We start from the raw sequence: 17,332 nt of genomic DNA on the forward strand, positions 1-17,332 counted from the left end.
AAAAAATACTTCCATAATGTTTTACAGATTGCAAATCCCTCATTTCAGATACTAAATTGACAGATTCAGAAAGGTTTATCAACATTCGATTGTCTCGCGACTAAGTGACGTATCGTTCTATTGGCGGGACAGTCGAGATTAAAAAACAGAGTTTAGTAAGTAAGTATATAAAGTTCGTTTTTCAGGTAAAGCAAATAACTTTAGTAAATATCAATGGTCATAAAGTCAAAAGTCTATCTAAAAGAGGTAATAGTTTTTTTTAATCCAAAAAAGTGTAAAATTTTTAAACCTGTGCCAAAATTATCATGTCTTTGCCTCCAAACATGTTTTGCAAAGTAGTTTTTTTTTCGAATTGATGTTAAAATTACAAAAAAACTACAATTCCGTAGATACTATCCCTAAGGTTAGTAATTGTTTGAATCTTCTAAAGATGGTAGGATTTTGGTCAAAATTTTGATTAAGTAGGTACTATACCATTCATTACATGTTAGGAAAATATCTAAATGTGTAAGGGTCTTACCTTAACGTAGCTAACTAGTTTATAAATTGTCAGTGATAGATACATCCATCCTTTTCCTTTTCATGTGTAGATTAGGTATAAATAATAGTGAATTTGATAATGTATGAATAAGCAATCGGCCTGCCAATAAAAAACATATACAGGGGGTCCCAGTTTAAGGGTACATGTAAAAGATAGTGACACAACACACACACACTCACGCCTTGTACTAATGTACTCCTTTGCGGGGTAGGCAGAGGTGCATTGCTGCACCCACTTTTCGCCAGTGTTATGTTTAGTCCCAATGTAATAGAGGGCGAGCCTATTGCCATTTTACGGGCACATCGAAGACCCGAGAACAAATATTTGTGTTTAAACAAATATCTGCCCCAGCCGGGAATCGAACCCGGGACCTTCGGCTCAGAAGTCAGGGACACTAAACACTACGTCCTTCGGTCGTCAGTGACACAACTCGTCTCAAAAATTTCTAAAAGCCATAGAACTAAATTTGTTATGGTGAGTGTGAGTTTACACCGTATGAGAATCGGCGAGTAAACGTGAATTTGGATGGTGTGGAAGAGTCGCCATCTAGCGGTTAGTAGCTGCACTAGCTTCGCGCCATAAAATTTTGCGTAAGGTTTCACTACCCGATCAGTAATGATAAACCTACATTTTGGGTTGCACCAAAAATTTAAACGTATTTAATTCTATTGATCCCTTGCTTTGACATGATAGAATCAGAGCTAGACTAAGAGAGATTATTTGGTATAAATCACCCTAAGGCCACAGAATAACGACTTGAGTTACCTTTCTGATGTGCTCTTAAGCTGGGACACCCTGCATTATGTATTCAATTTGTGTCTGAATTATTTCTATCATAGGTAAACCATACCTCTCTATTTTGCTGTGAGCGATAACGATATTGTCCCCCTTATTCATACAGAAGTTACAGAACGTTTTAACTTATAATCTGTTTTGTCCCTCTCCGACAAAGAATAATTTGTTCTTTGACAGAGAGGGACAAAACAGTTTATTAGTTAAAACGTATTGTAACTATTCTATGAATGAGGGGGTGTGTATTATTTATGTATCCATATTTACCTACTAAGATTTAAATGAGTTAATTTAACTGAATAACTTAGGTGACGATTTATATTTTACCATTTAATGATTGTGTATAGTGAATGAAATTCCCGAAGTTTTTATTTTTATCTGAGACAAGTATTAAAATAATAAAATCAATGTAAATAAATTAAGTCTGTGTTTCAATTTGTCCTATTTAGCTTTTAAATCCCAGTTGTAGGTACTATCGACGTCGATAAACACGTTTAATGCGCATTCCACAAATCACAGCGCCGTATTTATGGCAAATCACGATATAGTGACGTTTATCTACGTCGGTAAGGAATCCGTGTAGCGGCAGTAAGAATACTTATGATGTATCTACGATACAAAAAGGTACGAGAAAAAACAACGAGGTAGTTTTACTACTCGACACTAGATGGCGCCACTTACAACTACATGTTTGTTATGGTCAGTGATAAGATGTGATGTGATGTATGTATACCTACATCCAGAATGTTGTAATGCTCCTTGGAAGACTACGAGGAAGTTTATAGGCTGATGATGGTAATTTTATTTAAATGACTCATAAGGGCGAAAGGTTTCAAAATAATAACATACCTACATGTTTACCTAAGTTTTCTATTGCCACAATACAAAATGATGATAGAATAACTTACATATTTACACCGATTTTCTTATTTACACAGCAAACCCTTCACATCACTGTTCTCAGTCACTTTCACAAACTCCTCCGCCCGTAGCTTCACAAAGAAATCTTCTTCTACATTTTTATACACCTCTGTATTTTCCGTTACTTTTCCACAGTCTTTAAAAACATCTACACTCCCCTCCGTGTTTTCAGGCAGTTTTTCACCTATTTTGTCTTCCTTCTTGTCGTGTACTCTGTGTTTGGCCGCTAGATGGCGCTTGAGGCCGCGCACGCGCGAGTAGTTGGCGCCACAGAGCTGGCACGCGTGCGTCGACGAGCGGTCGTGTGTTGACGCAAAATGCTCGTCCAGGCTCGCTTTGTAGCCGAACTTTTTGTTGCATATTGTGCACTGGAAAAATAAAGATTTTATTACCTATTTCTTTTTTGTTAAATTTAATTTCCTCCAGTGAATAATCATAAATTATATCTTAAAATCTGTCCTGACTATAGCTTAAGGTGCTTATTATACGCAAACTAGCGCCGCCAGTCGATAAATATCATAACTTCCGTTTGAAAGCGTTTTTTCAAAAACTGCCAAGGCCACCTCGTCATGCTAATTCTAATTTTTAGGACCTACTTCCTAATCCCTGGTATCTCGAATGTAGAAGTTTGCCGAAGATACCGCCAGAAACGGCCGTCATTAGCGATTATTAGATTAAAACTTCTAGATTCAGCTTCTAGGTCAACCTTACCTCAAAATTCTTGAGGCCCCCGTGGCGCTGGCTTGTTTATCTGTTATGCCAAGTATAAATAATGCAGTATAGATGGAGTTACCTCAATGTTCTTGAATCCGCAGACACATTAAGCTTGTTTACCTTGTATGCCAAATATCAATGAATGCAGTATAGTTACCTCGAAGTTCTTGAGCCCCCTGTTTACCTGTTATGCCAAGTATAAATAATGCAGTATAGACGGAGTTACCTCGAAGTTCTTGAGCCCCCCGTGGCGGCGGCGGTGCGCCAGCAGGTTGGAGCTGGACACGCAGCGCTGCGGGCACAGGTCACAGCTGAACGGACGCTCTCCGGTGTGCTTCCTGCGGGGGCAGGGGAAACAGATCAATAAGTATTAAGTATCTAAATAGGAAAGTCCACCAACCTGCACTGGGCCAGCGTGGTGGACTAGGCCATGGCCTGTGCCCCAGCAGTCGGGATCTTATGGGTCGTGATGATGATGATGATCTAAGTAGGACTAAATGAAGGTCATATATTTATGGAGTGGAGGCATTGTACTTTGGCCCTTTGCTCCCAGCGGTGATTGGATAAGTAAGGTATCTAAATTGGGCTTTTGCTAAGTATAGAGATGAGTTAACTCATGGTGGTATGCATGAAATTACCCTCCCTGAGTGACATTTATCTGGTTCCTTATCTAGTCCAGAGCACAGTGGTGGTCTATTGGCTTGAGTAGCTACACTGCTAAAATTGGTATAAGTATATTGATTGACTGGCCAGTCCTTTCTGCGCGTGGCACATCCTAGTTTAGCTCTAGATACTCCGATACAAGTTATTTCAGATTGCATTGCTGTTTAAATGAAATGATGAAGTGTAAGTTGTGATTTTTTTTTCAATTGTTGGTCTAGTTAACCTTACACATCACCTTAAGGCTACCCTGATAGAACACTGTAAAGTACCTGATGTGTATAGTGAGGGAGGAGCGCTGCGAGGTGCGGAAGCCGCACTGCGCGCACACGTGCTGCTTCGCGCCGGAGTGCGTGAGCTTGTGCTTGGACAGGTAGTCGTGGCGGGTGAACACTTTGCCGCAACTCTGGAAATGTTAATGGAAATATTTATTTATTTAAACTCTTTATTGCATACACATAGAAACATACAAAGTAGGTACAGATCATTACAGGTTGACAGTCTATGTACACAAAGGCGGACTTATCGCTTTAACGCGATTTCTTCCAGTCTACCTTTACTATTCCACACTACGATCAACAACCCTCCAGATCTCTGGGGTCCCTCTGGGAAGTCATAAGCAACCTAGGTTGTCTACTGGCTTTCTGGCGTGAGCTTGGGTGGCTTAATAGCTAGTCACGCCATAGGTGTTTCACGCATAATAGCCCACCTTAGAGGCTAAAAGCGGACAATCTGCTTGCCATGATAGATAGATAGATTTTAGATTACTATTACAATCCACCTAAGACCAGAGCCTCGAGTGCGAGTTTTTTCGCCCATCCAGAAGTGAAATCAAAACGCAAATTTGTATGGCGCGAGACGCCACCTAGCGGTAAGTAGCTGTACTCGCTCCGTGCCATACAAATCTGCGTTTTCGATTTCACTTCTCGATAGGTGAAAAAACTCGCACTTGAGGCACAGATGTCTGAAGAGGCTGCACACATGGTATAACCTATCAAAGGAGAAGCAAATAATAAACGGTGCCTGACACTGGGAGGGCTACCTTACCAAGCCAAAGTCTCTCAACATAACTGCTCATAGTACACATACTGATAGCATGTTTGCAAAATCTAAATAAAAAAGCTATTACAATACTCAGTCTTTATAAAATTACTCACACAATAAGGTGGCCTTATGTCTTAAGCAATTTCTACCAGACAACCTTTAGATGGAAGAGATATCCTAACTAATATTATAAATGCGAAAGAAACTTTGTCTGTCTGTCAGTCTGTCTGTCTGTTACTCTTTCACGCCAAAAGTACTGAACAGATTTGAATGAAATTTGGTATACATATATGGTCTAGACCCTGAGAAAGAAAATATGCTATTTTTTATCCCGGAATTCCCACGGGAAAACTTTTTAAGGCGAAGCGAAGCTGGCGGGAACAGCTAGACTATTTAATATACTTAAATGATTTAATGTAAATTTGGTGCCAATTACTTCAACAGTAAGGACATATTGAAAAATATTGTTATCCATAAACATAATCCATAAATAAAAAGATGTTGCTATAAATATTATGAACAAAGATAAAATAATAGTTTCTTGAAGAAATGTTTTTAATTTGTATTTTTTTTTTCATAAAAACAGAATAAGTACTTTGCTATTTTTACAGGACAGCACAGTAAATAGCTGTATAGCAAATGGCTATTTTTAGTAAGTTTATCTAATAATCAGTTACGGAAACAAATGAGTAAAGGTAAGCATCCACATATTGGTATTGGTTAGAATGTCATACAAAATTGACCACCAATCTGCAGAGGTTGCATCAGAAAATTCCAATGGTGCCAATACAGTGGATCCATAGTACAAAACATTTGATGTGATGTGTGCGATACATACAATACCGATAGGTGGACAAGTACCTTATGAATACAGAATAAAGAGGCTGCCTCTCACCTCACAAACATATTTCTTCTTCACCGGCTGGTGAGTTTCCTTGTGTATTTTCAATGCTTCAATTGTTTTAAAACTTTCTGAGCACTTTGTACATTTTATAACGACATCTAGGGCACCAGTTGAACTCCTTCTGTGACTGTTTAAATGTCTTTCGTAAGAGCTGCGGGAAGGCAGGAATATATCACATTTCGCACACTTGTACCCATCTTTAAGGTACTTACAGACATGTGTTTCATGGCCGACTCTACTTTGCCTAGACTTGAACCTTTTCTCACAGCCAAAACACTTAAAACCATTTTTTTCTATCCCGTGGGACATTGCATTATGAGAAACGAAATCTTCTTCGGTGTCAAACTCTATAAGGCAAATGTAGCATTTGATGGAGCTAGAAGACTTTAGTTTCTTTTTTAATTTAACCTTTTTGTTTGTTTTCTTTTTCTTTATCTGTTTGAGAGGTATCTCGTCGTCGCTGACAGGGTCAGAAGGGCAGAGGAGCTCCAAAAATTCGTCAATGGATTCCGTCTTAGGTTCAGCATCTATTTCATTCCATTCATCATGAATTTCATCCTTCAGAATTGTATTTTTTACTGATTTCGATATGCAGGTTTTATCGTCTATGCTTTGTAACAGTTCATTTAATTTAAAGTCTATTTGTTTACATAGGATTTTGAACTTGTGGAAAATTTCGAGTTTATCTACACAGGGCTGGCAGACCTTGCTGGGACCGCTATCTGGTGCTATGAAAATGTCCAAGCAGTAACTAATTTTGTCCGCTAGCCGTTCGCTATTGTTTTCTTCAGTTTCTGTAATGTTTTCAGCGATTTCTCTTTCCGCAGATTTGCACCAGCAAAGTCTACACACGTCATTTTGCTGTAAATATTCAATTGAAAATAACTCTTCATTTATTAAGGTTTCAAACACGTTCATTGTATTAATGTTTTACTACAAATTCATTATTTAAACTCAAGAAAATTTAATCACTAAACAGTATTTTGTTTTGTGTACATAACATCAAAGAAAATATTTTTGACATTAGATTAGAAAGACATTATTGGTTGCGTGTTGCGTGAGAGATATCTTATTACATTTTTTTATTTTAAAATGTAAAAAACGTCATCAATGATTCTATTAGTTTCACAACTTCAATGGATTATCTTTTATTTGTTAGTTTTATTTTTTTATCCTATTTACTTCGTATGGTACGACATAATAAAACTTGTAAATTTTATGTGACTTACAGCGCCATCTCGTATCGAGTAGCGAGACTAAATAATGCCATGTATTTTTATCCATCAAGGGCTTTATGCTACGTTAGGTGCTATAACTTTGAAGTGAATAACGCCTTTCGTAGTATTTTTTCTTCTTACATATAAAGCTGACTGTACTGTTTTTAGTACCTATCCAAAACTTATCCTATTTGTGTGAAAATAAAAACAAAATTCTAATTCATATCTTAACTTTATTCAAGACCAAGGTCTCCATCGAGTTAATAAAACATTTTTCACTTAAAACTATCTACATTTGACTGTATTCCTCTTATAAACTATTAGGTATGTCCAGAAGCCATAAGCTATTGGTATAAGCTGTTTGAATAATTAAAACTCACTTATAAGGCAAATACACAGTAGAGAATATACTCTATAGCACTGTGAAAACATGGTAATTATAGGTACTTAAAAATGCTTCATACCCGTAAATATACAAATATTAGTTTAAAGTTGTTTCAACAATTAAAAATAGCAAGACAACAATCTGATAAGGCAACCATTAGTCAAATGTAATTAAGAAAACATAAGGAATCAATCCTTTGCATTTAAGAAAACAGCTTAACAAAATAGACATTTATGCAAAACATAAATTTAGTTTAAGTTCGTATGAGAGGCTGATCCACAAGTTAAACTCTAAAATCCACAGTCAACAATATTTATGGTTTAAAATTTAACTTGTGAATGTTGTGTAACATTATATCATCTAAAAATATCACTGTACTCATTCATTCTTCCTCTCTTTCCTGCTCTTTGTCTTTCTTTTTCTTCTTCTTCTTTTCTTTGCGTACTGAGTCGTCTCCGTCTTGCGTCACATCCCCGGCTTCCATCGTGGTGTCACCCTCTGCTGTCTCATCTAAATCCTTCTTCTTCTTCTTTTTTTTCTTTTCGGATTTAACTTCTACGGAGTTGTTGGGATCATCCGTGTTGGCAGTGCTCGCTGTTCTCTTCCTGCTTGTCTCGCCTTCCTCATCTGCGTTACCATTACCGTTTTCAGTTTCATTCTTAACTTTGTAGTCAACGTAGCTGTTCAGCCATTGGGAGGGTGTGTTCTCATTGGGCTTGCCAAATTTGTCTAATTTTCCTTCCTGGATGAGCTGCTTCTTCTTAGAAGCCTTTGGTCCGAGTCCCCACTTCCTGGGATAGGTGTCTCGTTCCATGATGACTCGCTTCAGCTTGGCTGCCACTCCGTGGTCACAGGATGCCATTGTGGATGTGGTCATCAATGCAATAGCTAAAGCAACAGCCTCTCCCTTGGTTGTTACTATTACAATCTCCTGGTCAACTTCAATACCATCCTCGTACCTTAAAATACCAGGCAGCAGGACTTTAGCACCGTAGCAGACAGCGTTAACTGCACTGTCTTTGATGAATATTCTTTTGTGAGCGATTAATAGTCCTTCTAGAGGCTTGATGACTCTTCTGAGGTAGGTCTCATCTTTGTGGTTTTCATAAGCCCACTGAGCATCCAAGATGTCATGCATGGTGACCATGCCCTCCCCTTCTCCCTGGATGCCGGACCTGACTCGTCGCAGCTCAATCATCTGCCCACCAACACCGAGGAAAAGACCGAGATGCACACACATGGTACGGATGTATGAGCCAGCCTCGCAGCTCACCCAGAATACTCCAATGTTTCTCTCCGCATCAAAATCAAGCAGTTTACTGTCATACACAGACCGCACACGCAGTTGTCGTTTCACAGCTGATATCAATGGAGGACGCTGAAACAGAGCTCCCCGAAGCTTCTCCAACCCTTGAGTGACCTTCTTGATGCTCTCAACAGCAGAGTGAAGGCTGAACACCGCCACATACTCCTTCCCCGCATTCTGCTGAGACTTGACGAGCCTGGTGGCCTTGTCTATGCACACGATGAGGCACCCAGTGACCTTGGGGTCGAGGGTGCCAGAATGGCCAGTCTTCTCCGCCTTCAGGATGCGTTTGATCCAGGAGACGACCTCGTGGGAGCTCGGGTTGCTCGGCTTGTCCACGTTGATGAAGCCGGACTTGACGTAGTCGGCGATGGGCCGCTTGAGGGGCGAGTGTCCGAAGGGCAGCGGGGTGTAGTGGTTAGTGCGCACATTGAGTCGGTCGAAGTTCTTCAGCAGAAGCGGCCAGTACGCCGTGTCCAGCTTGCCCACGCTCTCGGAGGGCTCGATCTTGAAGTCTCCGATCTTCTGGAAGGCGCCCAGGGACACGCCATCCTTGTTTTTCTTCTTCTTCTTCTCAGACAGCACGTCGTTGCCGGGTGCTAAAACGTCCGTCATTTCTGTTTGTGATCGCGCGTCTGTTGTCAAGTCACTGCCGCTGGCGGAGCGGACTTTAATAAGTAATTCAATGACCTATTTAGGTCCACTGTTTGTAAATTATGATTTTTTGAATGCGGCAGAAGCAACACGTGCGGGATGCGCAACGTTGTTGTTTGAGGTTAGCAAAACTTTTTTTAGTCCGTCAGATGTCGCTTTTTGACAAGCATCGCACATTGTGGTCAGATGCGCACAGATTACATTTCATTTCTTGGAATAATTATAAATTAGTTATGGATACAGCTTTATGACTGGAGATGGGGTTTGATTCCCAACTGCAGTAAATATATTTTTATATATAATAATATATTTTTCGCAAGGTAAAACATGGGTTGGTTTAATAAATAATAATGCTCGGGCAAGAATGCACGATGGCGTGGCGTCTACAGAATAGAAAACACAAATTTATCTGTCAAATTAAGTCAGATAATCTGTGGTGTTAAAACTTGTGTTGTGCTTGCTTCCGAGCAGTTTGAAATTATTTTTCATTAATTTCCAATAAAAACAAACACCATGGCTGGTGTATTATTCGAGGATATATTCAATGTGAAAGACATGGACCCTGAAGGCAAGAAATTCGACCGTGTCAGTCGATTACATTGTGAATCAGAGTCTTTCAAAATGGACTTAATTTTGGACATAAATTCGTGGATTTACCCTATGGAGCTGGGTGATAAGTTCCGTCTGGTGCTTGCTACGACTCTGAGAGAGAACGGGTACCCTGATGGAGGTGAATGGAACCCGCTGGAGACGGAGGGGAACCGCGCCGACAGCTTCGAATACGTGATGTCCGGCAAAGTTTATAGGTTAGCTTTGTCACAACATTGACATGTTTTTGGTTGTTTTTTACGATTATCGATAAGTTTTTGAACATTACATGAACTTTTTAGCGTTTCGGTGACGAACAATAAGGCTGCACTAGGGTTTGCCTCCGAAATGAAAAGATTTTGTCAGATAAGTTATCTACGCAGGATTCACAAGATGATCCACCATCATAAATATATAAAATGTTTGCCATTTTTCGGCCAAAAATCCAAACGTAAATTAACTATTAGTAGTACAATAATAAGTTTTAAACCCAGGATCCCATGATTCATGACAGTAGTCACAACCTCTAAATTAACATCAAAATATCTATCTTTTATTACAGGATAGAAGGGGACGAAGCTACAATGGAGCCAGCTTCGAGATTAGCTGCATATGTCTCCTTTGGAGGCCTCCTTATGAGACTGCAAGGAGATGCTAACAATTTACACGGATTTGAAGTGGACCAACACATGTATTTGTTAATGAAGAAACTTGCATTTTAATTTTACATTTAGGTTAGTTAAGTTAAGGTATAAGAATAAAAAGGTATTTTTAATTTGTTGTTTTTTTTTATGCATTTAAGATTTAAGTTGATAACATCTCCATGATTTGCAGGGTGAAGATGATAGTTTCAATACTTGTATTGAAACTATCAAGCTCAGTGGTGCGATTAAAGTGGTATGTATTCTATTCTATTCTCTGTGGGGGTGTCAGTACCTGCACCTGGCTCTCTCGAATGGAACCTTTGTGCGTATGCCTAAGCTTGGGCCATTTACCACCACGCTGGTCCACTATGGGTTCACATATCTAGATGTGCTAGATCTAGTTATGCAGGTTTCCTCACGAGGTTTTCCTTCACCGCAAGAGTATGTGGTATTAATCGCAGGCATATACATGGCAGGGTTTGAACCCGCAGCCTCACGTATGAGAGCCGAGACCTAATTCATCTTGTAAGAGTCATCCCTCAACTCCCAACGTCTAGTTTTTGTGGTCTAGGTTTTCTTACAAAGTTAGTAGAGAAATGTAGTTTTGCTACTCGTCACTAGGTGGCGCTAGCAGTAACTTTAGTTGAGTTTCGAGGCGAAGCGAGTTCTAAAGAAACTAAAGCATATAAGCGTCAAACTAAAAAGTACTTTACCACCTATAAGTTGAAGTACCTACCTGCCGAAACGCGACGTCATGAAAACGAAAAATAAGTAAGTACTTAACTAGATAAGTAAGTAAGTAAGATATGTTGGGTAGATATTAGATTATGCAATACACAACCTTATTGAGTATATAAATAAAACCGGATCATAATTATTTTAAAAAGCTGTTAAAAACGTCAAACGTTCAAATTAGGAACATAAAGGCGGGTGCACATTGCGCGCTGACCGCACGCGCGCCGCACGTGTCGCTCTAACGAGCCCAGTGTGCTAGTGCCTTAATTGCTTTTTTCTTAACAAGGGCTACTGCTTTGGCTTCGATTTTGGTAGGTAGGTGCGTTGTTAAAAGTAGGTATTATACCAAAACAATTTTCAGTCACTTCTCTACATTGCATTGCCACCATAACTTTACTTAGGGCCACTTTCAGAAACATATTCAATCTAGACTTAAGTGTCAAATCTCGATTTAAGAAACGTCAATCCATATAAAATTTGACACTAAGGCCCTGTTCCACAATGTCTGGTTAGTGGCTACTTGTCAGATAAAACACATGCTGTCACCCTCTGTTATTATTTTTTTGACAGTGACAGCATGTATTTTATCTGACAAGTAGCCACTAACCAGACATTGTGGAACAGGACCTAAATCTAGATTTAATATGTTGGTGCAAGTATTTACACTTATTTAACCACCTCTATAGGTCATTACCTGAAATACTATTCGGCTAGGCAGAACCTACTTCGAATAGGAGGCTGCAAGGACAGTGTGTGGTGTGGCTTGTGGCGCTGCTTGGGAGAGGCCTATGTCCAGCAGTGGACAACTGCGAGCTGATGATGATGAAGATTACTTATTTTTTATGTCACTTATCGCTCGTTTATGAAGTATGTACTCGTATATCTTTCAGAGGGATTAGTGTAGGTTTTTCGTAATCGATTGAGTAGTGAAACCCAAAATTGTATGGCGCGGAGTTAGTACGCGATTACCGCTAGGTGGCGACTCTCCTGCGCCATACAAATTAACGTTTACTTAGCGCTCTTCGAACGTTGTAAAAACTTGCACTCAACATGCAGATGGGCAGTAAAAAAAATATAAAAAAACCAAAAAGAGATATGGATTCGACCGTGACAGGACTCGAACCTGCAATCTTCGGATCCGAAGTCCGACGCCTTATCCATTAGGCCACACGGTCTGTGAGTTGGAGGCCGAAATAGGTTTCCACTATCAGTAAACATGTATTTTCCGGGTTCGATATTGACTTGATAAATTATTTTGTTAGTCATTACATTATTAATTTAATTACTTAAGGCTGTCACTAAAGCTGGAAGAAAATCAGAATCTGTCAAATCTAGTGAGGGGGGGTTGAGGTATGCGGGGCGTTCTCCGGACAATGACATGAAATTTTAACATAGTACTCGAAAACATAAAAGTGAAGACATGCCACTTTGTTAAAAATATACTAAGTAAGTAATATTGTTTTGTGATACGAAAATATTTATTTTTATTTGAAAGTATTTTTAATATTTAATAATTAATTATATATAAAGTCGTACCCGTGCCGATATTTATACAGGTTGTTGCAAAAAGGGTTTAATACTATGCCGAAACCTACGTGTGCAGCATGTTATTGATGTTATTTCTAAGACAGGAAATGAAATCAGAATGTAAAAAAATCGCGAAAATATTATCAGAGTTTAATAGTTCAGGGTGTTGTATTAAACTCTGCCCCCGTGTGAGGTATAAGAATATTAAATAAAAAAAGTATAGTTAGCCGAAAGGGCGTTACTCAGGCGTCACTCTGAAAAACTTTTATCCTACGTAATTTTTTATATTCGTGAAAAAAACGCTTCTTCATATAATTTTTTTTTGGTCACGTGACCTTTTAGTTAGCCGACCTGTTTTTTTTGGTGTTTCAAAAGCAGAACAGTAGTTTGCCGAACTCTGCATATACAGGGTGTCACAAAAGGTGCTGGCAAAGGGATATGGGGAGGTCACCAGAAAAATAATAACCCGCAAGGGAGTACATTAGTACAAGGCGTGAGTGTGTGTGTGTTTTTTTTTAAGTACTTATGTGTATTTGGGATATGATAGAAATAATATTTTTGTTTCTTAAAAACCAAAAAATTTACACCTTGCTGCGCTCTTTTGCTCACTGTAAGTACACCTACAAATATTGCTGTATTAAAAAAAACGGTTTTGTAATAACGATTATAAAAAAAAGGTTATTTTCATGTCAAGGAGTCATTTACCTAATTACGATTTCACTCAACAGCAGGTGAACTGAAAAAATAAGTTCTAGTTCTATCATCACTTTAGATCGCAAACATTGTAACTCCGCTTTTCTCGGCGAAAAGTACTCTTTGGTGTCAATAGAAACGTTTTTTGAATTCACATGTTTTCCTCTTTATTCGAAAAAAAAAACTGTATTCCGCATTTTACCATTTGTTTTCCTCTAAACCCCAAACCGTGATTTTTAAACAAGAAAACTTAGTAATTACCCTTTATTCTCATATACAACGTGCGATGTAGGCGAACGTGAACGAAAACTATGCAATAAGCCTTTGTTTTTATTACTACTTTAGTAAATTACAATAACATACTCAACAATGTTAATTTTTTTTTGCAATGTTATGTTGTTAAATTAAGATCTAATATTTTATTAACATGAAGTTACTTTCAATTTTTTTTGCATCTATGCGTCGAATCACAGCATGACGGCTGCTGCAGCTTCCTGCTGTCCTGCCCTCCAACCAATCCCACCAGTACTGCAGGTTGCGTCGAATACGAGCCTTTCTCTTCGACTTGACAAGACAGGTGCTCCCGGAAGGATCATAGATCACACGGAACCCGTACCGTATAGAGGCAACGGACTCCTTTGCAACAGCCCCCCAGATTCGGAAGTAGCCCATGCACTGCATGGCGAGCACAGCTGCAGCAATTTTTTCGTAATGAATCATTGGGATGTCATCCCCGAAGGAGGCTCTCAGCCTACCTCACGACCTGTGTGACATTAGAAAAATGCACTGTGCTAACGCCGTTTGCGAGCTTGATTTGCAGGACCGCGTTGTATGCCAAGTTCCACAGCAGAGGGGTCCAAGACCTACCGCTGTGGAACTCCGCAACTGAACTTCTTCTGTGAAAACAAACCCTCTCTTTTCGCATCCTTAATGTAGGTACTTGTTAGACACGTATGACCTCTGTCAATTTTCTGCAGATAAGAAGACAAGTGATGGTATACAAGAGCCGCCCTAAAGGTTCGCCCTCTAGGGGATAGAGTTGAACGCGGTTACTATTTTTAAGCAAACAGCCAGCGCAACAACTCGCCCGTGGTTCTTATCCTGCTCCGACAGTGAACGAACGCAAAGTATTGTACCCACTATTCGAATCCGCATTTCGGATGCCAAACTGACTGTCCGAAAGGTCGAAACCGTACCACCACAGAGGTATGACTCGTTCGAAGAGCTTATCAGGCTCTTACAGCAATCAGATGTGTCGGTACACTGAAAGATAATCTACAGGCCTGCTTTATTTATTTAGGAGCACTAATGGCCTCCTTTCGGTCATTGAGTCACTGGCACTCAGGCTGCGGTTGAACAGGAAGATAGACTGTCTAAACAAATCATTTTTAGGCTAGTTAAAAAAAACTTTAGGTGGGTAGTATGCCAACTAGAACTACAAATAAAACAGTATTTTTGTCTCCTCTAAAATTTGGTCACGAGGAGTTACGATGATTACGATCTAAGGTGACGCTGACGATATTTTATACAAGGTATTGAAAAAAGGGTATAAAGCTTAGCCAAAAGTGGATTTAGGTGCCATTCTGATCCACTTTTCTTCTACAATTTTGAAAATTCACGTAACAAAACCTTTTACATAGAAACTTATTCGATCACGTGACTTTTTACTATAGAGACCGAATTTATTTTTCGAGAATTTCCATACTTGGAGAACAAAAGTTGTTCAGAATAACCCCTGAGTCAAACCCTTTCGGCACAGTATACCCTTTTTGCAACATCCTGTATAGGTATAGGTAATATCAGGTTTATAAAAGACCTGGGCCTGTAGAGTGAGACTCGGCATGGGGAGTCATAATTTATAGATCTTTTAGGTTGCAGTGGCGAATGGGCACTGGTAGCCCTGCCCTTTTCTATAACTATAACTATAGGTAATTTTATGGCAATTTAAAAATGGTATAACATTTATCTATTTGAAAAAATCATTAAAAATATACGTTACCTATCACCCTAATTTAAAAAAAAAATTCAGCCCTTACTTTAAACTTATAACACCCCTCTATTTCCTTCAGGGGTTAAAAAACCTGTGTATTTAATATTTTCTTATGAGTTTTTTTTTTTAAACTAGGCTCTTACATAGTTGTACATAATATTATGCGGTATTTTATTCCACTTGTAACGCATAAAATTCATAGCTACAGTAAACATTTCATTTTTTTCATGGCGAGATACAGTCGCACTTAACCGCTTTTTTGCAAAGCTTGTTAAATAGATTTAAAAAATTATGTAAATTTTAGATCTTAAATTTTTAAAAATACTTACTTATTTTTAACAACCTGTAGTGTACAGACTACCACATCTTAAAATATATATATTTTTAATTAACTACGGTTTTTGGTTTCAAATAAAACAAATTATGAACTTACTTTTCAACACCCTGTATATTGTGTAGCTTACCTACCATACACAACCGTTAAAATAAAATAAATTACCCCTCAGAATATAAACAGGCTCGCGCTTTGGCATACTGCATTGACCGTATAGTTCTTATTCGGAGAATCTAATAAGTGTCATTATGTGCAATGTTTACCTTTATCTATGCATCTGTAACTCTATAGTAAAAAATGTAAACAAATCGAAAAGGCGAAATATTTTCTAAGAATTTTCGGCTTTTCTGCATCTAAAATGATTAGAAAATTAACTTTCCATAGCAAATGCATATGTATTATAATACTTGTAGTCATAATTTGTTGATTTAATCAGTTTTTGTGAAATATTTGATAAAAAATAAAATGGCGTGGGTATCGCTCCTAACAGGCCGCCACCAGGGCGACGACTGAAGAAATCTAAAATCTGTCACGGTGTCATCATTTTTAAACCGGAATTTATTAGTTTTTTGCAAAAAAAGTTGACTTCTGGTCCATTAAATCCAACTCTTTAAGGTAACTTTGTTAAGAATTTAATTACCTACACATACATATAAGATTCCATGAAAATGGGCCCTCTGATTTCGAGGGTTTTTTCATAATAAGTCAAAAAATGGCAAAAGACATGGTGTGTTTGCAATTTTTTTTAACATACTTATTATAATCCTGCACCAATTTATAAGCAACCAACATGTTCAGTATACCCTCTGCTACAAAATATATTTTTATCAATGTGATAGAAGCCACCGTTTTTCCAATCTAATCAAGTATATCAAGCCGACTTTAGCATTTTAGCTTTAGGGATCCCCTTAATTAATTATTAGATACACGACATTAACATCGGCAAGAAAAATGGGAACGCTACAGAAGAGTCGTACGACCGTAACTGCTTAGAGTCCGACCAAGCTAACTTTGCAACAATAACTTAATCCAGTCGTAATTATGTCAAATACTTAATATTATTCTGTGTTATTGTCAAAAACTATTCGGTATGTTAAGTAATTTTATGGTGATTGTTTTTATAATTTTAAATTGAAGTATGTTGGAATTTGAGACACTAATTTGAATATTTTTTATTTTACTGCTCTCGTTAATTTAATAAAAAATAATTAAAGATCGGCTCTTCGACGATTTTATGACGTCATTCGCTACCATGCAGCCGCTGACGTCATCAAGATCGTAACTCTGTGAATATTTACACTTTAGATTGACAGAAGTGACATTTAACAATTAAACATTTTTATTCTCTTTGGTTGAAACTTTAACCTTGCGCAGCGTCTTGAAGGACAAATTATATTTTAATTTTTGTTAAAATAATCGGAATCCTTGAATATTTTAAATTTATAAGAATGAGACACTTATTAAGAAGATAATATCTCGAAACGGTTTTGGAATTAGCATCAAAAAATTTTACTTATCATACCGAATTACTGTAGTATCAGTGCACCCCTGCCTACCCTTTGAGGAAGAACATTAGTAATGTAGGTAGGTAGGTGTACGTTACGTTACGTCTTTCAAATTGAAAAAATGCTAACTTCTACAGGGTGTTGTGAAATGGGTATAAGTACTAAGCCGAAACCCGCA

General features: G+C 38.2%; 3 protein-coding genes and 1 non-coding gene across 4 annotated transcripts; 1 reads left to right on the forward strand and 3 right to left on the reverse strand.

The window, feature by feature from the left end:
* Window positions 1–2,183: 2,183 nt before the first annotated feature.
* LOC105391938 (zinc finger protein 62) lies at window positions 2,184–6,592 on the reverse strand. Its single transcript, XM_011563508.3, has 4 exons — window positions 5,568–6,592; window positions 3,901–4,034; window positions 3,195–3,306; window positions 2,184–2,622 (listed from the first exon to the last, which is right to left on the reverse strand). Exons 1-4 carry the CDS (start codon window positions 6,492–6,494, stop codon window positions 2,260–2,262), a joined length of 1,536 nt encoding a protein of 511 aa, XP_011561810.3. The 5' UTR covers window positions 6,495–6,592; the 3' UTR covers window positions 2,184–2,259.
* A 414-nt stretch (window positions 6,593–7,006) lies between these two features.
* On the reverse strand, window positions 7,007–9,281 carry LOC105394736 (H/ACA ribonucleoprotein complex subunit 4). The gene has a single exon (XM_011566647.3). It carries the CDS (start codon window positions 9,097–9,099, stop codon window positions 7,561–7,563), a length of 1,539 nt encoding a protein of 512 aa, XP_011564949.1. The 5' UTR covers window positions 9,100–9,281; the 3' UTR covers window positions 7,007–7,560.
* Window positions 9,282–9,554: 273 nt separating this feature from the next.
* On the forward strand, window positions 9,555–10,501 carry LOC105391936 (DNA-directed RNA polymerases I, II, and III subunit RPABC3). The gene is made up of 2 exons (XM_011563506.3): window positions 9,555–9,944; window positions 10,289–10,501. The coding sequence occupies exons 1-2, from the start codon at window positions 9,652–9,654 to the stop codon at window positions 10,446–10,448; spliced, it is 453 nt and encodes a 150-aa protein (XP_011561808.1). The 5' UTR covers window positions 9,555–9,651; the 3' UTR covers window positions 10,449–10,501.
* Window positions 10,502–12,207: 1,706 nt separating this feature from the next.
* On the reverse strand, window positions 12,208–12,280 carry Trnar-ucg. The gene has a single exon. It is a non-coding gene; the product is annotated as a tRNA-Arg (tRNA).
* Window positions 12,281–17,332: the final 5,052 nt, after the last annotated feature.

This window comes from Plutella xylostella, chromosome 24 (assembly GCF_932276165.1).
Source record: "Plutella xylostella chromosome 24, ilPluXylo3.1, whole genome shotgun sequence".
NCBI classification, from domain to species: Eukaryota; Metazoa; Arthropoda; class Insecta; order Lepidoptera; family Plutellidae; genus Plutella; species Plutella xylostella.

What these genes read in the sequence shown, in the direction of transcription:
- LOC105391938 (XM_011563508.3), bottom strand. Translation starts at nt 6,494, where the DNA reads ATGAACGTGTTTGAAACCTTAATAAATGAAGAGTTATTTTCAATTGAA. An exon ending in AGAAGAAATATGTTTGTGAG is followed by an intron (nt 4,035 to 5,567) that starts GTGAGAGGCAGC and finishes TAACATTTCCAG; the next exon opens with AGTTGCGGCAAAGTGTTCAC. An exon ending in GGGGGCTCAAGAACTTCGAG is followed by an intron (nt 2,623 to 3,194) that starts GTAACTCCGTCT and finishes TTATTTTTCCAG; the next exon opens with TGCACAATATGCAACAAAAA.
- LOC105394736 (XM_011566647.3), bottom strand. Translation starts at nt 9,099, where the DNA reads ATGACGGACGTTTTAGCACCCGGCAACGACGTGCTGTCTGAGAAGAAG.
- LOC105391936 (XM_011563506.3), top strand. Translation starts at nt 9,652, where the DNA reads ATGGCTGGTGTATTATTCGAGGATATATTCAATGTGAAAGACATGGAC. An exon ending in ATGTCCGGCAAAGTTTATAG is followed by an intron (nt 9,945 to 10,288) that starts GTTAGCTTTGTC and finishes CTTTTATTACAG; the next exon opens with GATAGAAGGGGACGAAGCTA.